The following is a 25,828-nucleotide window of genomic DNA, read 5'->3' as shown; positions in this document are numbered from 1 at the left end:
CAAATAATGTATTTCAGAAGGTGGCTGAGAATATTGTTGAGAGCATGACAGTCAGCCTTAGAAATCAGTAGGAGAGCACACAATGAGAGACACTTTGTGAAGATACACAAAACCACTGTTAGTTCTTAAATAGCCTGACTGCTTCAGCAACCAGTGACAGTTACAAACAGATCACAACTAGATCGGGGACTGATGCTTTGGTTCTTATCAAATCCCAAAGGTACCATCCAACATTTGGAGTCTGACTGGGGGAGAATGTAAATAATTAAACAGATTAAACCAGCAACCTCATAGGAAAACAATTTTGTATTCCGTTCTTAGCTGGGAAAATACCTAAAATAACCATCTTGGTAACCGTGTTGGCAAACACTGCTCTTAGGTGAAACCTGGATTAACTAAAATGATGGCCCAAACCAGTTTAAACTGAAATACTAAGAAAAATAATAAGGCCTAATAAGGCCAAGAAATTAATACCAAATCTGTCCTGATAAGTGTCTTGCACAATTATTTCTCCTTTCTAGCAACATCCTGTGAATACACAGGTAGCATTTTTTTGCAGGCATTGACCCAGTTAGCACCTGTCTTGGGGGACTGAGAGGAAGGTTTGATTGTGATCCAAGTCTGGAAAATGCAGACTGGCAGCGCCAGGAAGCACACCATCCAGAAACACTGCACCATGGCAGAGTTGAAATTTTCTCCCAGATTAAACCACAACACTGCTAAAAAAGGGAAGATATCTCCCCTAGGAAAACAAAACAACCAAAACACAACAAAACCAAAAATGAAAGTAATTCTGTAATTAGTATCCATAAGGTTATCCAGTGGGATCCATTCTAAATGTGATAGTGACTGGGGGATGAAATTCTGCAGCCTTTATTTTATTGCTGATGCAAACTGACTGACTATCAGGAATTCAGACAAATTGCTCAAGGGAAGAGCTATCACAATTAATTAGGATATTACAATTAATTATAAATTAATTGTTAACACAAACAGCTAGGCTGTTTTTCCTAAGTAGCTAGAGGATCCAATACCTCTTCTTACTTATGCATTTTCTATCAATAATTGCATTTTCTATTAATAGCTGCCTTACCAAGCAGGTGGAAGGACAGGGAAGAATGACACACATGGAAATCTGCTGGTTCTAATTCTAAGGCAATTACGTGCAGTTCTAGGTCCTTTTGAAAATGTAAATAATGACATTTGATTACTAATAGATTAGTAACTGGTAGGATTGTGACAATTTGTTCACAAGTGATCACTTTAAGAGGAAAAAGTTTAGACACTTAAGTTGAATCAAGGGCCTCCTCATTCTTATGTGTCAACCTGTTCCAGACCAGCAAACATGGAATTCCCCAGTAAAGTACCCTGTGCTTCTCACTCCACTTTCTCCCACGTAAAACCCCCAAATCTGCCCATACACCTTCCAGCAAAGCTACTTCAATTACAGCAGCCAGCATATGCAACTAAAAATTCCCCTCATCCTATTACCAATTATTAGGACAGAGATATGCAAAAGAGTGGAAAATGGAGTATATGTATGTAGAGGGAAGCAACACACTGACTTCCATATGAACCATTTATTGAATAAATACATGCATCATAATGTAGAATTACATGAGCAAAAAAGGCAACCTGTACAAAATTGATTACCCTTTGATCTCATTTAAACTCTCACCATTTGCTGCAGGGCTAATAAAGGATTCAAGACAGAAAATTAAAACTGTTTTAATCCAAATCCAGGTGATATGCATGCTGATTTGAGTTCAGGTTATACCACTGCGATTATTAAGAAAGCTGGTTTTCTTGTCAGTGAAGCGGAGTAATTCTAAAAACAGTTTCAATAGTAGAGAACATGTGTTGGTACATACAAGTAACAAAGCTTATTTATTTTTAGCCATTTCTTAAACATCTTCATATGTTCATATTTTAAGGCACAGGATAAACAAGAACTACATGAAAAGCTATCAGTCGATATTGACTACATTGACTTGATAATGAGGTGCAGTTTTTGCCCAGAGGAAAATTGATGTTCAACTTTCCTAATTCCATATAAATGGTACAATCAGAATTTGGTAACTATAATACAGAGGTTTGTTTCCACTACTAAAATGATCAGTCTCATCTAGGCAGTCATATTCTAGTCCAAATTCACTCAAGGGAAACGTTTCTAGAGTTTGGCATCCAGGACTAACTACTGGCAATGGGAATTTACTGTTGCTAAATTACAGTGACAATACAATCTCTTCATTTTAGATTCCCTAAATGGGAACTGAGCTCTCTTAAGAGTCTATCCCTGATTTTAGGTTGTGAGCCATTTTGGAAATCTGTCATATATACTTTATTCAGTTTCTTGCTATCATCTCACATTTACCCAAACACAAGATTATTTCCCCCCTTGAGACTTTAGAAGACAGAATGTGCACTTCTTTTTTTGTTCAAGTGAAGTTTTCAAACACCTGTCCTCAGACTTCACTGAAGACTTGAAACACCAAATCAGTTTAACAGCCCATTTTTCAGCCATGGATTAAACTCTGGGGAGTTACTGGGCAGGATGTACAGCAGAAGTCCTTCCACCTCAAGCTGAACCAAGGTAAAAGATAATTATGCTGAACTGCTGATCTTCGAATTCCTTTATTTAGATCAGCTTTCACTCTCTTCATTATCATTGAATCAACAATAATTGTCTTTCCATTCTTAACATTTTAATGGAGAACTAGCAAAAAACCATATTTTGTAATATATTACACTTTATATGAATAGATGAGTGTGTGTATATATAGATAGATACTCATACATTCCAATATAGAGTGAAGCCTTCAAATGGAAATGTTTTTTTTTACAAAGAACCTTTCTCTATTGCCCAGTCCATCAGATATAGTAACAGCAGCAAGATTAACATTGTATGTTTGACTTGTATAAAATCTGGTGACCTGAAGGCCATCACTGTATAGAGGTGTAAGTGTGTGTTTCACACACATCCATGACAAATGTTTGCATTAAACTGAATTTAGACAAACTGAACTGAGTCAATTCTTAAACTTGAAAAAGACAAAAAAGCTACATCTACAGTAGGCACTTTGGTACGTCTAGTAATGTAGGCATGTTCTACATCTAGAATTAAGGTTCTGTTAGTAATCTTACAATAAAGCTAATTTCAGGAGTTTATTATTCTGCTTTAAAGTTCTTTCTTGGCTGAGAGATCATTCTACAATCTTAGCTAAATAATATACTTTGTCTAATTGCATACTTATCCAAGAATGAGGGAGTGGCTCTGAAAGAGCTGAACTGTTCTCTTGGATTCTTAATGCACATTTTCGTAACAGTCTGAGAAAACTTACCAGAAAAAGAAACAACAGTTCTAAATAAAAAAAAAAAATTTTGCCCCTAATTCGTGAAATTCGAGTTATGAGCTCAGCCATTTAGGCTGATACTCTCCCTCAGTTCTCATCTGTCTACTTTTATCAGCTTGTGCTAATTGTATCACTGCTGTAGCCTTGAAGCAGACTTTGGCAGTGCTTCAGTTACAATGCCATGGTTTCTCAGGAAACCTCTGTGGACCACGGAAGTGCATTATTCTCCATGCACCAAACACACTAAATGGCAATGAAGCAACTGTAAAGACAGCCAGTTTCAACTCAGCTTCACACTTTCTTACCTATTGGTGTTCCATTTAAGTATTACAGAAGGTATAGCGTAACACACTATTTAGCACAGTATTGTATAATAAAAACAACATGTCTTGTACATATGCCTGTTATATGAACTTACATTGCAAGCTGATTTGTATACCTTACAGATCAGTGAAACACGGCAGTAAGAATCGTTCCAAGTAGTTAAGAGATTTTGTTTATAATACAGAAAAGTCCATGTCCTCATACCTTCAAAAGTTCACATGTCTAGCACTGTAGAGTACAGGAATAAATAACAAAATCCAAGTGAGCCTGTACTGTTTGTACGCCATTAAATGAAAACTGTAATTTAGAAACTGTAATTAATGGACCTCATTCTCTATTTATACAATATTTATAGAATTCTCATTTTATTTATAGTATTCTATAGTATGATTTTTCAATAATACATTTATATATAAATATTAAAATGTAAATGTTTTGTACATTTTAAGCTAGCCACACTGGGCCAGAAACACACGTAAAGTAAAAATGTTTTTCTGTGGTTTGTTTCTGAGGAATATCACAAAATGATTAAGACCATTGTGCTGCAAAGACAAAAGAGATTCATCTGAAGAAATTAACATGCATTTAGAAGAAAATATCTATATACTTTAATTTTCTTCTGAATTCAAACCAGCATGAAAGAATTATAAAAAAATAGTATATATTTACACAGTACAGTATTTCTTGGTGAGATATAAAACAAGGCAGGAAAACAGCAGAACATAATCTTTCCACTTTCTAATAGGTACAGATGTCAAAGATCAGTTTAAACACAAAAGGTTACTTTACTATTGCACATGACAGTAACACAAAATTGTTTAGCAAATTAAAATACAAAGTTTAACCAAGAGAAAGGCTATGTCTACATAAAATGATCAAGTGTTATAAAATTATTGGGGATGTGTCTAAGAACTAAATCAGTAAAGCTATAAAAATATTATTGGTACATCTGTGAGAACAACGCTTTAAAAATATATAAAGGTTGGCAAAATTATGTGAGGGAAATTCCCAGTATCCATGGGTCTAACTTGCACCATGTGGCCTTGTACCATCTTCTGTTAAATCATACCTGAAAAAAATAAAAAAATTTTGTTTGTTGGTTTTTAGTGTTTTTTTTTTTACATTTAGCATGTATTATAAAAACTATTATTAAGCCACTAGTTATTAGTATGTACTATTGTTATTAACAAAGGAAACATTATACTTACCACTGGGTCCAGCCTTTAGCAAGTTCCTCAGATGCCAGAGGTATTAATAACTGTGGAAAGTTAAATTAGCAATCAATTATATGTGCCTTTCATCCCAAGTCTTTTAAAGATGAAATCTGGCAATCCTGTGAACTACAGTGTACGTTATGCCATTAATACACAATGTGTTTTTTATCCTAGCTATCTGCCTAACTTGCAATAAAGTTTCAAGATGCTAGTTTTGACCTCCAAATCTATAGCTTTTAACGATACAGTCCCAAAGCACCCCACAGGCTTAGATTCTGAACATGGCATATCTTGGCAATGGCAATCAGCTGATGTGTTTATGCTCATAGCTTTCCTAGTAGAACAGGAAACTTAAGAACACCATGATTCAGCATGAATCGACCATGATTCTGATCTCTGTCATGCTCTTTACAGAGCACAAATATGCCAATTTGCAAGGGCGTAGGAATTTACTGTTCCTTTTTACATGCTCCAAATGACATGTAGGAAACAGAGTGATTTAATGAGTGCCTACAGAACTGTGAAATTGTAAGCACAAAAGCCAGTTTTGGCATTGGGAACATCTCCAACAGCAGTTCTCTCTCATGGATTTCACAGCCTGGAATTTTAATTACTAAACATACATTTATTTTGTGTGTTTCTCTAAGTTGCTTGTCTTTCCGGTTTTGTCGGAACATTTTCCGAGATATCACCTGTTCTCCACTGGTTATTTTCTTTCTCTGACTGTATGATTAGTAAGTCTGACATGCAAGTTTCTTTTATTACTGTGAACCTCAGAACTTAACATTCTCTAGCAGAGATTACTGTCTTATTTTTTTACGTCTCTCTCTGCGGTTTGTTCCGTTACTGAAGCTTGATATCTAAGCCACCTGTAGTTTTTTAAAAGCTACATACCTGAATTAGGTGCTTCAGTAAACACTAACAAGCTGATATCACAAGAGGATTCTAATCTTACATAGTAACATGCTTGTTGTCAACTTACTTTGCCAAGCAGCCCTTTATCTTTGGACAAGAAACCACCACTGTTCTTCACTGCTACATCTAGCGTTCTTCTCTGTACTTCAGGCAAGGAAACACTGAAATCAAATCTGACAGGCACGGGTGATGCTTTAGAGAGAACTTTGTACCTGAAGTGCAAGTTCAGTTCCTACAGCTAAGCAACACTTGAAAACATAACCAAACCACCTCCTCCCCAAACAAAAAATGAAATCTGAGATAAATGAAGAAAAAAAGTCTCACAGTTTTGCCTAAATATTTCGTTTGATACTAAAATCAATATGAACATCAAATGTTTGAGACTTCTGTTACCTTTAGTCTCTAGAAGCTACTTGTAAAACAAAAAATACACAAATAAAACAAGAAAAAAGTTAACCACTCACTCTCCAGAGAAAAGAATGAGGAATCCAACCATCATAACAGCACAGGATCACTATTCTCCCAAAGAGAAAGACTGCTCAGTCTTACTGACCCTCGGTAACCAGGACTTCCTGACACACTGAGAAAACCTACTGACTTTCAAGGAGGCATGTATTTTGTTTGCTAGATCTGAAATTTCCAGAAAGTGAGAGCAAGATTATACCACAACCTCCATCTATTTGTCACTACAGTTCTTTAACAGCTTTATTGCTTTGCAATACATTTTACTTGGAAAGGCACAGTAAAACAAATCTATTTCTTTGAATTAATAGGAGAGAGCTGCACTACCAGGAAAACCTACCAGAGCCTCTAACTAATGATTTACAGATTTCTTTTGGACAGAATGGACTGAAGTGTTGTTTTCTCCAAATTAACTTTCTGTCTGTAGAGAAAGGTTGTCATTATTGAAAAGCGATGGGTGAGGGAATAAGGGGCATACGGTGAGGGAAGATATCAAACAACTGAGTGCAGTGACAAGGATTTTTATGCAACGTAATGCTTCACAAGCTTGCACAACTTTCAACCTACGGGCCAGCATATAAACTACAAGGAAATTTCTTGACTCTCCTGATTGCTGAGAAGTGCCACCAAGTAGGCTGAGCAATTTGATCATGCAAGGACGGTAGCTGGTCAGTCACACTGAGGAGGCAGCATCTATGATCCAGGCAATCAGCCAGTCAGAATTGACATGCTTCCTGGCAGGAAGGGATGCCAACAGCATTGGCCAGCTAAAAGGCACTCAAGTTCTGACTGACTGCCAGAAGAGTGTACACTGCTTCTTAGCTACCAGCACAAAGGGGATGTAACTGACATAGGATAAGGCAGAAGAGAGAACTGGCTGGTTACAGAGCAAGAAAGGCTGTAGTGATAATAGGGAACAGAAGGATAGGAAGAGCTGTTATATCAGAAGAGGAAGATATGGTCAAGTCTGCTGGTGACAGCTAGGAGTTTCAAACAGCTCATCCATTCAGATAAGCTGAGAAACCTTTATTTGACAGCTTTCTAATTATATATAAAACTACTACACATGGTTTAGAACATACATTTGATCAAACACTGGGTTTAATGTCTTCTTTGATACATGGGTTTTTCTTCTTCCTGATCGTCTCTTATCAGGCAATAAATACATTCGTACATATGGGTCAGATCCTTCCTCTGAAAACGCTATTAGATTTCTGTGACCAGTGAAAAACAAGAAAAAACATTTAGAAAATAAGACATTACTGAATATAAGTGTCTACAGTACTATTGCTTAATTTAGTACATGGATCAGTTGTGGGATATCCTGCACAACGTAAGATGTCCAGGATACAGTTCACAGATAACAGCAGTGGAAAAAAAGTGCCAAGCACTAACTTGTACAAGATCAGATAACTGGTGAGCAGACAGCAGAGGTGGGAATACAATGTTTCCTAATTCCAATTCAAAGTTTAGATATGGCTTTCCGAAAATCATGCATTTTTGTCATGCCCTGAAAAATTCAGTCTCTTAGAAGTAGCTTTCAGACACTGCTGATAAAAACCTACATGCCATTTTCATTTAAAATTTGACAGAAGCACAATAGAGAAATACAAAATCACAGCAAAAGCTTCAACAAAGGTTTCATTGATTCTGACCAGGGCTCTGTATGTTTCTGTACTTACACACAATTACAATCAGTATGTTATTTTAAAAATAACAAGAATCATCCAGACAACCAATTTAAGTCAAGATATAGCGAAGTTTACAAAGAAATACGCAAAAATATGAAAACTGGTACTGTATGCTCACCTGCAGGAATGCACTACCACAATCAGTTTGTTTCTTTGTGAACTATGACGAATTGTTAGCTGAATCTGTCCTAATGGAGACTGCCCCAGAGTTGTTCCACTGCAGGAAAAGTAGAACATTATGGTTAGTTTTTAAAATGCATATTTAAAGTAAGACCTAACAAAAATAAATGTGCAGTAATTTTTCCAGAAATCATTTAACTTTTCACTAGACCAGTGTGAAAGAATCACACATTAGGATGTGAATTTTTTCTTCATCAGTCTCTTGTACTTCAGTTCCTTGTCTAGCAGCTATACTCTCCAAAATAAGCTAAGTATTCTTGTCAGGTGAGGGGGCAGCTGATCTTCAATACTTTGAAAACTGTTATCAACAAAGAACTTGCCTACCCTAAAATAAACATTAAAGCAATATCTAGGAAATTGGAAAGAATAATGGTGCAAACTGCAATGAAAACTTGCCTATGGGTGGCTGGGAAACAATTAGAAGACCAGCTCATTCTTTTCTAACTTCTCTGACATAGAAACACAGATATTTGGGGATTAAAATAGTGATACTTAAACCCATTTACTCTCTCAAAAAGCTCAAATCACAGTACAAACATAGCAATTTTACTTTCCTATAGCTCATGCTACATTGAAAATAGGATTAGAATCAATTTACACATTCAAATAAAGGTCACAAATAAAAAGCAAGGGCCATATTTAAGAAATTCCATTTTAAAGACCAGCCACTATTTGCAGAGTTCCCTCATCTCTATGAAATGCTTATTTTAGTTTGTGTAAACTGACTAGGAGTATTTTCTGTTTCATGCAGGACAGTCCATGACACGCTTGAAATTTCTCAACCACATGAAGGATACCTTAACTTCAAGGGAGAGGCGTGCCTTTTGTGAATAGCTACTATAAAGTGATTGCTCCTTTAAAATTCCCAAGTAATTCATGTTAAAAACTAGAGTAAAGCATTTCAGTTCAGTACCTTTTTAGTTAAAAAAATAAAAAAAAAAGCAAGCACCATAGGGCCTGCAATAAAGGACCTCCTTGGCCATAGCTTTAGCACTCTTATCAGAGGAGAAAGTATGAAATTTATGCATTAAGGAGCAGTATCTCAACATTTAGCATAATTAACAAACTAACTCTGTTTTGCCCCAGAACAGAGACTGACAAACTGAAGACTAGACAGAATATGACCATAAAGATAAATTAGGGACTGGAACACATAAGCAGATGGTGAAGGAAACGGGTTTGTACAAACTGAAGAGACAGCCAACTGCAGATTCAATTGCAGTCTTTCACTACTTCAGATGCAGAGAAGGCCGAGTCAGATTCCTCATGGCTGTGTACAGTAAATAACAAGAGGCCACAGTCAAGTTGCAGCAAGATAAATTCCAACTGGAAACAAGGTAAAATCTTTTCACAGTGGCATTGTTAAGCACTGCAGTTGCTGAGAAATGTTATAGAATCTGTATCCTTGGAGATATACAAAACTTGTTTGGACAAGGTCCAAGTGACCTGATCTAACTTGGAAGTGGGACTTGTTTTGAGCAGGGAGCTGACTGACCTCCAGAGGTTCCTTCCAACCTGTATTGCTGTATTGGTTTTATGAACTCTGGTAGAGAAAAAGAGGAATCGGTTCAATCCCTTACAAATAAAAATGAAAATCTTTCTACTTGGATTCACAGAGAAGTTACATGTATTAATGGTTTCCGTCCCCCTGTTCTGAGCAGAATGGCTGCTCAGCTGTCTCTACTGGTAACTATAGCTGCCTGTTGAGGGAAGTTAAAAAAGAAAAATAAAATAGACAATTTAGGGAAGCATAGCTGCAGCAATCCTCATTAATTGAGTGGTAACTGACTATTCATTTAATATTCTTTATAGTCAACTCTTCGTCTAAGTAATTTAAAAAGACCACCTACATTCAACTTAATTGGCTTAATATTAATGCTAATAGTATTCAATGGTGAAACAGACAACTATTGCCATGAAAATGATTAATGTTTTCTTGAAAACTATCCTTCCCTTTTGCATCCCACTCTTTTTAGCACTACATGGTATATCTTCTAAAACAGGGTGGACTTTATCTTGCAGATCAGTGCAATGGTAATGTAACATCTAAGTGCAGAATCTCACTGAGGTGTTAGGGGGAAGCAGAATGTTACTAGGACTGATTTTCAAATACCAGGCTCAAACTGCAACAGTAAAAAATATTACTGAAATGCAGACTAAGCACTCTGGCTGCACTGACAATGTTCTTTATAAATCAACTTAGATGTATCACAAAACCAAGTAATTAATGCCTTACTTTTCAAGCTGTCGTAGCCTTTGCCGTAGCTCCTGCGTGGCAATAGGCAGAGATATGTCTGAGGCTATGCTAGGAGTGGGTTCTTTGACTGAGAGGTGGCTGGGAGAATAAGAGAAGTTAGAGGCATGAAGACTGGAAGAACTTCGGCTGAGATCTGTTGGCCACTGAGGGCTGGCATTGGGAGGCTGACTTTTGTCAGCTGTATCAGTCTTTTTATCACTGTCAGTCACTGGGGAAGCTGGAACAGGTTTGTTTGAATCAGATGGTGGTGAGACAGGAACCTGAGGCTTAAAAGACGATTTTCTTGAATCTTTGGAAAGAGATGGCCTTTTCACTTGGGCTGAGTGTTGATGATCTGGAGATCTTGCTTGTTTTTCAAGAGAAAGGACCTAGATACAGTAAAAATACACACACTGTTACTCTTTTCCAGTATAAAAAACAGGAACAGATTTATTTCTACAAGAGTACTGGCTGATGACAAGTTGATAAGTTTGGACACTAAAGCAGGACCAAAAATATTCATACTTATACTCATTCACTTTACAACAGGCAACCTTTTGCACAGCAAAACACAGATTCATTTTCTTTGTAGCAGCTGCAGTAACTATAAAACAATGTGAAATTCTCCATTCATTTAGAATTATTCTCCTCATTATTGCCTTCCCATATGCTACACACTTCTGGTGCAAGTGCTGTTTACTTTGCAGCTCTGGCAACGTAGAAAACTATTCTATTTTTTTTTTCTTATTATCTTTTGAAATTTAAACCTACCTGACAAGTTCTTCACACTAATTTTCCTTATTTTCACTTATTAATTACAGGTAAGCAAGAAAGTGCTTTAGAAAATAACAAATAACAGAAGTTAATAGAAGTTTGACAGTGTTCGTCTTCAAAACTCCAATGTGCTTGAAAGACGGTCTGATTTTTTCTAGTACTACAAAAATTCTTCCTTTCCCTATAAACATTATTTTTTTAAGCCAACACAATGTCAGTTCCATATCTGTAAGAGAAAGGTGATTTCATTGATCTATAGCCTGATGAACATAAGAGACTTAAAGGAATTCAGATTCCAAATGTGATTTCCAAACCTAAACCCACAGGGAACTTCAATCTTAATGTAGCTAGTTACCATTTTGTTTGGAGCTTTTCCTGTTTTTGAAACAGGATGTATTTCAATTATAGGTTATCTTTGCGTACTTGATAGCACTGCCACAAGTAAGGACACTTGGCATTGTGACACCCAAGGGAATGCAGTGTCTTCTTCATAAAGCTAGAAGACTAGAAGCCACACTAGTCTTAAATGTGGTCTCAGATATTTACAATGGGAAAGTTTTAGAGTACCCTGAGTGCAATCTTCATGTTTATAGTGCTGTTTGGACCGGAGTTGCTCAGGTGGAACCGCTGATGCATAGTTAAATCTTCACTCTCTAGCAACTGGCTTAGAGGCAGTTTGAAGTTCCCCAAAGAACACTGGTGCTGTTCATCCCTCACCTGAAGGAACACAGAAGCTAAGTTACTTTGTATCCTCTCCTTTGTAAGAATTCAGAAAAAGAAAAGGAAATTACAGTTTTATTTAAAAACAAAAAATCCAAACAATATCAAATGCAGTTTGTTCTTAAGCCAAATTTCCCTGATCATAAGATTACTTTACTTTGAAGAAGTAAATATACTCAATGCCTAGTTTCTTCATTCCTTTCCTACATCAAAAGCAAGACAGAAAACTAACCATTATATCTTCCTGCCCCTGGATCAAAATAACGACATTGTTTCCAAACAGTCTGTGCAAAAATAAATCCCCTTAGTTGTTATAGGAAGAGTAATTAGGAGAGTCCTTATTTCCACTTCAGTCTGAAATATATAAGTTACATATCAGCAGTGTAACAGGATACATTATTTGGACAAAGCAGAGTTCCTTGGGATGAGAGGAAACAAATTAGCCACACATAACAGCAATTTCTACTAGCAGTTAAGACTACTAGTTAGACACAGGTATCAAAATCTACTTTTTTTGTTCTTTTTTCTGGTGAGAGATTGCTTATGGTCTCTTAGTTTTAGGAGTAAATGCAAATAAATATTTCATAACTTGGTCTTGAAAAACACTTCCATTTCAAGGGTGTTCACAATATATTCAGTCTCATCTGATAACAGCCTGCAATGTCTGAACATTACTACTACAATGTCTTAGAAAAGAAAGGTATCTTAAGAGAGTGAGACAACATACCTCAACTTCGAGATCTTGTCTTTTGGGATTGTGTACAAAGAAAGTAAAGTTTTCCTCCCATACTGGTTCATTGGTCTTGTATCGAATCTAAAGTTAAAGAACAGGAAGCTTACGAATTATAAAATGTTTTTGTCCAATAAAGCGGTGTCAAGAGTTGAGTACATTTCTCATTTCAGCTTTGCAAAACTCCTATCTGAAACCTGACATATTTCAACAAAGGCCAAGTGGGATCCACTCAAGACATATATAATATCACATATAAAGTTATACACAGGACATTAAGAGAATATCCTTTGAATTAAAGTTGGTGCATGTAAAGTAAAAGTCCCGCTGAAGAACCTTTACTACACACTAGCTTATGAACAAATACAAGGTCTTCAGAATGGCACATTCTCTCTCATCTCATGCTTCTATATAAGAGCTGAACTAACTCAGTGAAACTCCTAGAGAAGAGTATGTCTCCTTCTAATCTCCATGTAATCATGTGGAAAATTTCACTGTCAAACCTCACTACTTTCAGCAATTAATGCGAGAGAAGACAAAGAGGGCTGGAGAGGAAGTGAAAAAAAGCACTCACTAAGAAAAGCTCTATCTGGGAACTTGGAAAACTTGTATTTCTATCTCCATTCTCTAATAAGTATCAGAATTAAGACTGTGTATAAGATCTGGTTTATGCTTTGTGACAATTCTTGACAGGGCATGAAGAAGCCAAATTAGATGTCCTTTTGGCTCACTGATACTTTTACTTTAAAAAAATCCCAAACAAACCCCACCCATATTGCATATACCTACCTATCCAGCTATCACTTCTCTGTTGCTATTTTAAAAAGCTGTTTGAATGCACAGAGGTTAGTTATGGAGTTATGTTGAATGCCTTAGGTCAGAATCAGAGGGATCACCATGTCCTCATGACAGGCATTTGTTTACAGAACCCTGATTAAGAACAAGAGATGTTATAACAACTTCTTCAGACAACTCAAGGCTGTCTCAGGTCTGCAGAACCAGGTTCTCACCAAGAGCTTTAACTACTCTCACATTTTCTAGGAAAGCAGCAGTGGCACACAAGCGACTGAAGATTTTGTGCTAGGAAAATACACACTATTGTGTTACAGTTGTTCTCAATCATTAGATGTGTTGACTGTGGTGTTCTTCTGAATCTACTACTAAAACATGAAGAATATTGGTTTGCAGATATGACTGTTGACAGCAGGCTCAGCTACAAAGACCTTAACATTACAGAGCTTAAGATCCTAAGGGGCATGAGGAAAACAAATAGTGGAATAAAAGCCATGGACTTCAGAAAAGCAGATTCCAGCTTGCTCTGTTGAACTGTTAAAAGGGATTCCATGACTATCTACCTTGGAGAGCAAAGGAACTCAGGAGTGCTAGAGGACTGCCTTTTGAAAGCACAGAAGTGGTCCATACCTCAAAGCAGAAAAAGCAGTAGACAGTAACAGAGTAACCTGGCTAAAGGTACAAGCTCCTGAGACCTAACAGCACTTTGCTTACTTTAAGCAGAAGGTTCATGCATATGATCTTCAGTGGCCCTTTTAGACCTGGGCATTTCTCCAATTCTCTGATTCTGTAAATTTTCAGATCTTGGTCAGTACTTTATGAACCTATTGCTTGCCCACACTGTTACTTACGTAATCACTACTGTAGGAATCCCAGTTGCAGATTACAACCTACTGTGGAAGGACATCTAAAAATAGTTAAAGATCCTCTCTCTACTCACAGATAGTTTAAATTGAGTAAGCACCCGTTCAATCCTTTGTTTCTTGTTGGCAATTCAGTTCTACTAATAACTTTTAGTAATTAGTAAAATTACTAAATTGAGCTTATATCAAGCTCAATGGCTTGATAGCCAATGCCAAGACACAAAGCCACCAAATTTTGTAGATAAAGCCAAGTATAAGGAGTAGGAACTTACCTTACTTTCCTGTGCCTTGTGTCCAACTGACAGCAAAACAAGTGGATTGGGATTACTGTTCATTTTCTTTCCTGACTGATAGAGAAAAAGCAGAAACTTTGCCTTCAGAATAAAGCAAAAACTCTCTCCTCTGAAATTAAAGTATTTGCATCTTCAAATTGCAAACTATGCATTTTACCATATGTTTATCAACTATTCTCAGCATTTTATTCAACAGGCTTGAAGGGCAAACTAGCTAGTAATTGGTGAACACATTAATATGAAGGCATCCCAACTGCCCTAAATATACTGAAGCAAAATGGTACGAATAGGCAGGAGTTTTAGACTCCTTTCCATTTGCTTTGAATTAAATTGGTAAGGTATAAATTCTTACCCTTTAATGAGCATTACAACACCTAAAGCTAATGAAGCATAGTTAAAATTGCAAAATGAATACTGCATGCAAATGGGAGGTATGGAGAAAGCACAATCTCAGGAAGCTTTAGTTACATTGCACTAACATAATTAAACTGGATGTAATATCAGAACATTGATATTCTCTTCAGTTTGAGAAGAAGATGCACTATAATGTACCTGATGTATATTTTTCTACAGTTTATCAAATACCCTTTATTAGAGAATCAACCACCTGCCATATCTGAGCCTCTCGCCAGCTGTATAGCATTACATCAAACTGTGAAAATAAACATCAGCTTAGAAACAAATTATGTACACAAAGGAACATTCCGGACTATATGTTTCTTTCACAAATTTTAAATTAACCTAACAAAAATATAACTCAGAAAAGTTAGACATGAAAGTTAATCATCTCAAGCAGGTGTTAATGAAGTATTAAAAGCCTTGAAAATACAGTATACATGGTTAATAATATACTTTGAATTCTGCTATGTAGAAAATTGTACAGGTCAGGTATGTAAACAGAGTTAGTTAAAATATACTTAATGCATGTAAGGCCACAATTACAACCACGTGATTCAAATATTTTATATTTTTAAATTAAGAATGTGTGTAATTTAGGTATTTTTGGATCTGAACTTACATTTTGGACCATCATACTTTCACTAATATTACTTGACTTTAAAGTGACACACTTCCTATAACCATACTTTCCCTTAGGAAAAAAGCTATTAAGAAAGCACTCCTTTCTTGGATGAATGCCGCATTTATTTTTTTTCATGATTTATGATTGACTGTGTACAGCTCTCATCAAAAACAACAGAATACAAAGGCTTAAGGAACAGGAAGTCAGATTACACTCTAACTGATTGTGTTTAAAAATTATAGGTGACATGTTTCATTTTTCTTTTGTCCATAAAGGTGCCTGAAACTCCCTTTGCTTCATTAAATGATGAAACTACAGAAGTTGACCAAAAGACCCTGTTGATACGTAATTATAAATAATTTCAATTCATGCAAAATGGTAGCAATATGTGCACACACATATAAAGCATCTCTAACGCCAGCTATTGACAGATTTGCTGTTGACAGACTATAGGAGACTGCCTCTTGTCCAAATTTCTCCAGCTGAGAACTTGGCTTACGCATTCCAAGTTTGCCTCTCAACTCTACATTTTTCTCACGAAAAAGCTGGGCTAAATTTAATTAGTATTTACATAAAAGATGTAAAGCCTTCCAGAAAAACGATTATTGCAAAACATGTCAGAGATGTATTTTATTGTTTAGTCATTCGGAGTTGACCAACTCGGTATGTAAAAGATGTCTTAGCTTTCATGTCAGATTTATTCTTTAGTTACTACTTCAAATTAGCTCTCAGGGCTACTTTTTTACCCCAGTCTTCCAAAGCAGCCCATACTCCATTCAACTGATTTAAAATTCAAATTGCCACAGATCACAATATTTTACTATTTTCTTGACCACTTTCTAAACCAAATTTGAGTAAACTGGAATTGCACTAAATATGTATCTAGCAACAGAAATTCCATCCACTGTTTGAAGAGAAGTGTTGTAGGCATTTGTGCTTTTCCAGTTACTTTTGTGACCTTAAATGGACAACTATATTAGTTTTACCTTTAGGGCTTTCTGAACAGCGGACTTCTTCAGGCCATCAGGGTTAAATTCTAATGGATTATGCTTTTAAGTCAGGAGAGAATGAACACAGGAAGGGTTAATAAGTCATGCAAGGAAGCAATTTCACTCGGTTAATTATGACATGACAACATTGGACAAAGCGGGGGGGGGGGGTAATCAACCTAAAAACTCCCCAAAATTTTGCAAACAGAACAATGAAGGAACCACAACACCAGGCTGCAGAGGAAAAAGGAAAAAAAATGTCTGTTGAAACTTTTTTTTCCCCTCTTGTCCTCTGAATGTTTGTATTCTGCTTTAAAAACCAAATATACTCACTTTCAGTCCACTTACATTTCCCTGACCAGTTTTTTTTACAAGGTAGTCTGTTGGACATAAGGCATACAATAAAACCTGCCTTCTGAATGAACCTTTTAAAATTTTTTAGTATATTTTCACAACATAGAAGCTTCTCTGATGATAAATCAGGAATTATGTGAAGGAGTCCTTTTATAGGAGAAATTACAACACTAGAAATATTGATAGGACTTAGATCATTATAAAAGTCAAAATCATCTCTTCAGCAGATGAACGATCCAAGCATTGCATGCTAACTAGAATGAAGGTCTACTAATTTACTCAGTTGAATGAAGACATGCAAATACACTAACAACAGGAATTTGAACTGATTTAGCAGGACAAAACCTCTGCCTACTTTCCATTAATTAAGCAGATTTTAAAATTTCATTTTAAGAATACTGCTCTTCAAGTGACACATGTAAAGTACAAAAATATTACAAGAAATTTGCATTCAACTCATAAGAAATAATTTCAGGAAATACAAATTTGAAATAAAACAGACTTCAAGTTAGTAAACTTATGACTGGCTTTGTCTTTAATCACAAGCTTTTGTTTCAAGGGAGAATTCTGCTTTAAAAGCTGTAGTGTGCAGAAATAAAAAAGATTGTATAATGGCCTTTTTAAATATGCTGATTTATGAACAGGAACTGATATTATTAATGCTCTGCCAAAATAAATGCCTTCCTGAAATTCAATTTCAAAACTGACTAAAGTTTGAAGAGAGGTTTAACCTTTATGAGAATTTTTTTTTTTTTTTTTTTACATTTTCTTTTGGAATGTCATATCCTGAAGTTAGCCAATATACATTATGAGATTCCTGGCATTCAGCTTTAGAACACATAAAGTGATGAAACTGGAAAACCCCCAAATAAGGTTTAGCTGGTTTTGTGACTTTTTTAACTCATTATTTTTGTTAAAATAATCTTCTACAGCCATTTATCTGATATGTTAGGGACTTACTATTGTACTTAAAGACCTTCAAAGACGAAGACTGCACAATATCCCTAAAGCCGTATCAATCTTAATGCTTAACTATCCTTTTCATTAGAACTTTTTTTAATGCCCAACAGGTATATTCCTTGCTGGAGTTTAAGCACTGTTTCTTGGTTTCTGACCAATACGAAAAAGTCACTTCATTTGCAGCAACCTTGTATCATTTCCATTCCTACCTCTGCTTCTTAAGGCAAAACTCTCTTCCTCTGCTAGTCACATTTACTGACTTTCTCATCACTGCTGTCCTCCAGAACTTAAACTGCTGCAGCCAAAAACAGGCCCTTAGTAATGGCTAAGTAGAACAGAAGGATTAGTCCATACATCTTAGAGGCTACATTCCTCTCATATATGTCAGTGCTGTGTTTGGCTTTAATAACAATATGATAGAGCACAACTACAGATCTATTTCCGTAGAGCTGTCCATCAGACAACTATTTATTTGGGTGCGTTGACTGCCCTCTATGGAAAAGTACCTCATTTGTTCAGATTGTATCTGCTATTCATCAAGATAATTTTGAATCCTAAACTGCCCCTCAACTTACTGGCCGTCTTTCCTTCACATTGACACCTGCATATCCCATACACATCTTTTTTTTTGCCTCTATAATGTTATTTCAAAAAATTTTAAAAGTCAAAATCAAACCTATGTTGTCAACTATAAAGGCAGGCAACCAATGATTCCTGGATATTGAACATGCCTCAATTCCTCTGGAATCATAGCAAGGACAGGCCAAGAGGGACATCAGCTGGGCAAATACTGTTTAAGCCAGACTTTAGGTTTCAAGGGAAGGAGCTGCAGGCCCATGAGGATGGTGGCTGAAAGGCTGGGCGGGAGAAAGCTAGGAGAACAAAAGGGAGTATTAAATATCAAAAGCCAAGAAAAGGTCTTGCCTTGGGCAACAAAATTGTCTTGCTATGGTTCTGAGTGTCTGTGCAGTTCTGGGGAAAGGGAATGGGTATACTCATTACTTCTGTTCACTCACTGTCTTCTTGTGGTTAAAATGGGACTTTAGAAGAAGTTTCTAAAACTGTGAGTGCATCCCTAGTTGATAACCAGAAGGCTGTCATTGATCTGTGAGAGCTAATTTAAAATCTGGATAATTTTTATGTTGCACCGACACCAAATTGAAAGGAAGATTGTCATGAACTAATGATCACCTATCATAAAACTAGTGCTACTCACTTCTGGAAATTCTATGAACACTATTACATACTCCGTAACTTCAGATAATTCAGATTTAGAAGGGTAAATGTCTAAATTAGATGTCATTAATCTAGATTTCCAGCAGTCAATAAAACTGTCTAGAAAGGAACAGAGAGCACTCAGGGCATTGGATTTTCCTCTCCCTATATAAAGCAAGTCCCCTTTTTAACACTTCCCCACCCCAAGTAACTCATGTTACATGTTAATTAAATATATTAACTTGCTGGTGTGGATGTTTGCATAATGCCTTGTGTTTAAAGATGCCCTGAAAAGAAGATGCAGTTTCAGGGCTGCTAAAGCTGTTATTATCTCTAATCTACTACAGTTCTCACCTCTATTCTGGCCTCCAGCCATAAATCTCATCCTCTTGCTTGCTGCAAGACTAGCACCCACACAAATGCAGAAAAAGGCAGCCAGCTGTGCTGTTGAAGAAAATCCAGAGCTGGCTATCTTAAAATGGTTGCTGTTTTACTGACTCACAAATTGCTTCAGGGATTCAGAAACTTTTGACCAACGTCTAAAGAGAAGCTGTTACGTGTAGAACGTATATTCTAGTGCAAAGACCCTAAGATCAATCAGGGCTATCTTTATCAAGCATTTTGATTTTTTTTTAATTACTATTTATAGGCTGTATCTAGTATTTTTATAACTAAAAGAAACAGCAACTACTTATCAGTTTTAATACCAAGATAACTGAACCATAGCTTATGAACTGAGTTTCTTATTCACTACATTTTAACAAGATTTGGTAATGCATATAACTTTTTTGATATTTGAGATGAACTTCTGCACAAAAACTAACTGAAAGGCCTACAGAAAAGGGTTTTGCAAGGATTTGGGTGGGGCAGGGGGAGGTGTTTATGATCAATCAAGGTTTATGATATGAACCAGAAGTAGCCAGCCAGCAATGAATGTGTCTGCACAGTCTACAAGAGCATACCCACATCTCTCTGGTGAAAGAATTCTTATTCTGAACAGATTCTTATTCAGATACCAAGGTTGTGGTTATAGATTAAGTGTAAAATATTCAGAGGCTCATTAGGTAGTAATAATCTTGTAACATTACATTCAAGCAAAAAATATCAATTGGTATTAAAATTAATTCCTAGCCTGGAGCTTCCTGACCAGACACTAATTTGAAAAAAAGAAAAGGAGCTTGGGAATTTGCAAAACAAGGAACATCATGGAGTGAAATAGAATTTACAAGGGAATTTATAGTTTGGGGAGCACAAAAAACTACACCCATTTTTTAAAGCAATACTTGAACCAGTGTGGAGAGGTTGCAAGTTCTTATAAACATTGAGTGCATCACCTTTTAAAGAAACTATAGGGATGTTGGTTGTAATATTTATTTGCAGTAAAAGCCAACAATTCACCAACACACAGTGTGCTTGTACAGTATGCATTTTACTTCTCAATGAATCAGGTTTTTCAACAAACTTATCTTGGGTTTTTATCATAAAAAGTTAATTACTTACCCAATGATATAATGATCAATGAAATTTAAGTAGCCTTTAAAATGCAATAAAAATAGCACAAAAACAATGCACACTTGTTGAAACCATGCAGCAAAACAAATTGCATGCTCTCATTCCACTAGAGTGAGTGGCTTTAGTAGCACTAATCCACACTCTGGCAGATAAAAGGTACAATACAAATAATACCAGAGAACTCACAAATAGTGCTCTATAGAGTGAGGTAGTGTTTTCACAAAAGACTAGTCCCGATGCTCTCCTCTCTTTTAAGTATCCACACCCAAAGTTTCCCTCGTAGATACTCTTAGGAAGATGGAAATGGAAGGAGAAAGCAGAGTGATGGGATTGTGGCAGAATGAATGCATAAGCAGCTTTACTACACAAAAAAGTTAAGGAAAACAGTCAAAAGATTCCAGAGAAAACAGCAGATAACAAAAAGTATTTGTCATTACAAATAGTTTCATCTGTAAGGCAGCACGGTGAAAAGTTTTTATATTTTTCATTATTATTCAAATATATTAACTCACTTTCCAAGCTTACTCTTGGTAGTGCAGATTTATATGGTAGAACCAACTAGGTAAACTTAGAGACCAGCCTTCTATGCTGTTTCTATTTCCCTTGAAACATAAATCAGTTTCAGGTAAATCATCCCACTGTCTCCAAAACCCACCAACTATGATGCATCTATGCAAAAGAAATGTCTGTGCTGGGGATTATCTGCTATAACTCAGAGAAAACAAGCTCTAAAACATACCAGTAAGCATTCACTTAGCTAATCCATTCTGGAAGGTAATAAAAAGCTCTTATTTATCTATAAAAGATTTCAGCTGTAACATTAAAAGTTGCAGACAAGTCTTCAAAGCTATTAATTCTCTTTATTATCTTTGAACTTTTTGTTCCCCATAAATACAAGCAATCCAAAAGAACAATTAATTTTGCTATTACACTACACAACCCCTATCAAGAAATATGAACACAACATGAGAAGTCAGCAGACTTTCACGTTTAGTCATGTAAATATCATTATTAGAATCAAATGGACATTAAAAAGCTGCATTCGTTATAGTTCACTGCAGTATGTCTACCAGCTCCATGATATTACCTAAGCATTTTCTCTCTAGAATCTATAGGTATCTTTTCAGTTCTCCTACATTAAAAAGTCTTCCCATGATATGACACCCCCCCCCCCACCTAACTATGAAGCCTTTTCATATCTGGTTTTGGACAACTTGAATTTAATGGAGTATTGTGTTATTTTATTGTTGTCAATTTGTAAACAGAATTTTCAAGGGTTCAATGTTAATTTTTATCATATTCTTTACAGCACATTTCTGGAAAGAAAATTAATTTAAAAACTGAGTCATTTGCAGCAACTGCTTTTCTGGGATGGTAGAGCATGGGAAAAAAAACAAGGAATTAAACAGGCCCAAACTATGACCATCCTTATTCTCAGCCTACCCAGGTGATCTTGTATTGTAGACAGAACATACACAGCACTAAGAAATTAGGGATTCTGATCCTAATTTTCCTAAGCAGTCAGCTTTGTGCAAGCATCTTCCCCTTCCTGTGCCCTAGAATTTAGAGGCCTACTGATGAGAAGCACTGATTAAGACCTTGAAATTATTGTCCCCAAAAATAGGTAGAACTCCAGGCTTGTAGTATAACCTTTCTGAAGGAGACAGTGTTACAGAATGTTTATTTCAAATAAGAAGGGAAAACCCTAGAATTATGACAAAGCCTTTGAGTACTTGCTGAAGAAACTAATCTAATATAGACAAACAAATACATGGAAAAACTCTGAAATTGTGGATGAGAGAACTTAAAACTATTCCTTTTAAGTAAGTGTTAAGTTTAGTGTATTTTAACAAATATATTAAACTTGTAACAGTTTGAGTAAAATTCAGTAGTCAGAAAGAAAATACAGAAATGGATTCAATTTAATCTAGTGCACAAAACAGATAGCAGATGGACTTTTCTGTGTACTACAGTGTTCTGAAACTGATGTTAAGCACAGCGTGCTCCTATTCTATTTCTGCATATACTGCTGTACTAGAGTAATTCTACTCTTTTTCTGATAAGTTACAGAGTTCCCCTGAACTAAAAAGAAGTTAAAAAGGCAATGCAGGACTCTATTCCAAATGAGCTGCATCTTTTTAGCTTCTATAATAGCCTATAAATACTACTTCCAAACACTATACGCCCTGGAATAAACATGAAATCACTAGTTAGTGATATCAATTGTTTAGGCTACTAAGGTTTCATCTGTTACCATTTTGTTTTTATGCAGCATTTTAACTTAAGATGAATGGATAAATTTGAAAAACACATAAAAAAAAACAATCCTTGAAAAGCTGTGAGGCTTGAAAACTTTAACCTCCGATTAGTATTTTAGTCATCGCTTCCAGAATTTCTCATCTAATAGCAATGCTGAAAAAAACAGCAAAACTCACTGTTATGCTTGACATATCTATTCACGGTAGGGTTTCCTTTATTACTATCAGTTACAACCAGGAACAGTCTTCTACTAACCTGAAGTAAACTACACAACAGTGTGTGTTTGTCACAGACAAGCTATTGTCACAGTCCTATAGTATAATCCATATAATGACAAAACCATTAATCTTTTTGGTTTTGTTTTGTACAAGCAAATAAACAATATCCCAAATGATAACCTGACAAATCTCAACTGTAGAGTATTAATTTCATAATGAGAACTTCAGTACCTTCATATCTACCACAGATAAACTAAGCCAAAGTTTACCTAAACTCAAAGAAGTGGGCCTTTTTCAGTCAGTTCCTTAAAAATTCTGCTAATCCATACTATTTATGGAAAACATTGTGTAATAAAAACATGCAGCCTTTCAAGTCCAGGAAAGGAGCATTCTTCTTTAAGGAAAAAGCCCACACTGATTGAAGAGTCATGTTTTATTAAATATATATCTATGATACTATACTACTAGAAATGTGGACCTTACATTACACGTTCTGAAAGGAGAGAAAGTAGAGAAAACATGGCATAATGTGTGTTAGTAAAGCAGTGTGCCATACTACCAAGCAAGACATGCTGGAAGTACACAAGAGATACCCACGACAAGAAGGTAACCATCAGAATACAACTTACAGGCAGGTTTCTTGCCGAGTCCAAATAAAGAATAAGCAATGCAGAAGAAAGACCATCATTGGCATGGTCTTTATCAGCTCTAATGCTTGTTAGCACCTAAACAAAAAACATACTGTAAGCCTTTCTGAGAATCAAATAATACTGCTATCTGTGTCCCATTCCTGAAAATTTTTTTCAAAACATTTTCCAAAACACAAACATTTGTAAGTGCACACTATGAAGTATAAGTAATAAGTTTTCAAGACTTATATAGCTATCTCAAACACATTCTTTTCAGAAATTTCCACCCCATTTCCTAGTTATTTTTTTCCTGACTGGACAGATTATAGTATCATATCCAGCTTTATCTCCCAGTCTAGTGAAATGATAGCTGATATTGTCAAACCATAAACACTAAGAGAAGAGGAAAAAACTGTTTTAAAATCCTGTGCCACAAGAGTACATTGACAGTTATGACTGGTATGAGATTTCTGAAAACAAACAGCTTGGAATAAAGTTACAGGTTTATACAAATGCACAACAACTAGAGAAATATATTACTCACATACTTAAACACACACACAAAAGAACCTGCAACAAAGAAACACCCCACATAAATTAGGATTAGAATATAAATAATGTGCTCCTTTAATACCTTGTCTAGGTTTTCAGCAGTTGGCATCAATGTGAGCCATTCCAGTTTTAAATGCAATTTTCCTTTGGACACTTCATCCAAAGTAAACCACTAAAAGTTAAGCAAAGTAATGTGAAATAATCTGACACTGAATAAATACATGAGTGCAGTTGGCTCTTCAGAACATTTCAAAATGTTCTACTAGAACAATGGTCTACTAGAAATCTCGTAGAGTTTAGGTCTACATAACCTGAAAAGATCCGATTCATTTTCTGAAATACACTATTTCACACTAAATATTACAATAGAGAATTTAAAAATCAGCCAGCAACACCTCTATATTATAAAGTAGAAAGGATTTTTAAAATATCAAGAAGATTCTTTAAGTTCTATAAAGATGTTCTAGACATAGAAACCCTGCATAAGATTATTATATAATCTCTCCTACATATATGACGAAAATTGGTCTGCTAAGTCTAGTAATAGTTAAACCAGGCAATTAACTATTCTTCTGCAAGGAAAGTTCTTACCAAATACATAAGTAAGTGCTTTTTGCGGTCACATACTAATAATCTTAAAACCTCAAAACAGAAGAACAACATTATTCTTTAGATTTGACCAGTTCAGATATTCCTTAAACCACTATGCTGATCATCAGGGAATCTAGTTCTATAGCATTAAGCTTATTCATGCATATCCCCAAGAAGAAAATAATAATACAAGAATAAATACATAATGTTTTTTTTTTAAAACCAATACTTACTGAACACTTACCTCATCTAGAAGACGCTCCTTTTCAACTTCAATTAAATCTATCATCAAACTAAAAAAAAAAAAAAAAAGGAAAAAACCCAGTATTTTAGCAAAGCTAAAAATCCAGAACAGAACTCAAACCCCACCCTGTGCTTGCTGAGTATCCAGGCTTCCACTGAGATCAAAAGAGCAGAATACTATTATTTTAGCCCCTAAGAAAGAAGCAGGGAATGAAATGGTTGAATGAAGATGAGTGCAGGATAACAGAAAATATGCCTATACTAGAGCCCATCCTGTAGCTATGAGGGCAGCTGACATAATACGGTTCACATACATATGACCAAACTCTCAAAACAGTGAACACATCCAAACTACCCACTGGGAATAGCCCCTGGACGTACACTATGATCAAATTCATGCTTTGGCATTGTCTGGCAGAGGGCTAATTCACACAAGCTAAAAATGTACCAGGGAATCTGCTAAAAATTAAACAGCACAGACAACTGCATGCCAGTGCATGAACATCTGTTATTAGTACTGATGTACACACTAGGCCGCTTCCCCCCGCCCCAACACTTCAGTGTAAGATTAGGGATGTGTAAAGAAAAGAAGCCTTTGTACTACCTACTTCTTTATTTTAATGAGAAGAGAAGTAGGTACTGTTGCTCCTGTTAAGAGAGAAGGAGCTGGAAAGATAAGGGAGTTCTACTCTGTATGGAAAGCAACAATGGGAAGCTCCAAAACTCTGCAAGAAATAA

At 35.8% G+C, this 25,828-nt stretch overlaps 1 protein-coding gene across 3 annotated transcripts in view; it reads right to left on the bottom strand.

Annotated features, from left to right (window-relative positions):
- Positions 1-1,565: 1,565 nt before the first annotated feature.
- The window catches only part of ESYT2 (extended synaptotagmin 2), a 74,402-nt gene continuing 50,139 nt past the window's right edge, over positions 1,566-25,828 (bottom strand). Inside the window, exons 11-24 of one of the 3 annotated variants that reach the window (XM_057416483.1) lie at positions 25,092-25,140; positions 24,339-24,428; positions 23,705-23,800; positions 20,785-20,886; positions 16,555-16,617; positions 14,527-14,601; positions 12,597-12,683; positions 11,717-11,866; positions 10,376-10,764; positions 8,078-8,176; positions 7,351-7,482; positions 5,874-5,979; positions 4,886-4,935; positions 1,566-4,746 (exon numbers count right to left, since the gene is read on the bottom strand). In XM_057416483.1, the coding sequence (XP_057272466.1) occupies positions 4,701-4,746; positions 4,886-4,935; positions 5,874-5,979; positions 7,351-7,482; positions 8,078-8,176; positions 10,376-10,764; positions 11,717-11,866; positions 12,597-12,683; positions 14,527-14,601; positions 16,555-16,617; positions 20,785-20,886; positions 23,705-23,800; positions 24,339-24,428; positions 25,092-25,140 (1,534 nt within the window). In that variant the 3' untranslated portion in view covers positions 1,566-4,700. The remainder of the gene's footprint in view (positions 4,747-4,885; positions 4,936-5,873; positions 5,980-7,350; positions 7,483-8,077; positions 8,177-10,375; positions 10,765-11,716; positions 11,867-12,596; positions 12,684-14,526; positions 14,602-16,554; positions 16,618-20,784; positions 20,887-23,704; positions 23,801-24,338; positions 24,429-25,091; positions 25,141-25,828) is intronic. The other 2 variants (XM_057416484.1, XM_057416485.1) reach the window with 2 other exon arrangements.

Source organism: Pezoporus wallicus, unplaced genomic scaffold (genome assembly GCF_028554395.1).
Source record: "Pezoporus wallicus isolate ANWC-B61680 ecotype Strahan unplaced genomic scaffold, APGP_CSIRO_Pwel_v1 contig_3847, whole genome shotgun sequence".
Classification (NCBI taxonomy): domain Eukaryota; kingdom Metazoa; phylum Chordata; class Aves; order Psittaciformes; family Psittacidae; genus Pezoporus; species Pezoporus wallicus.
The sequence above is the reverse complement of the archived record's forward strand: the minus strand, read 5'-3'. Positions and strand labels throughout refer to the sequence as shown.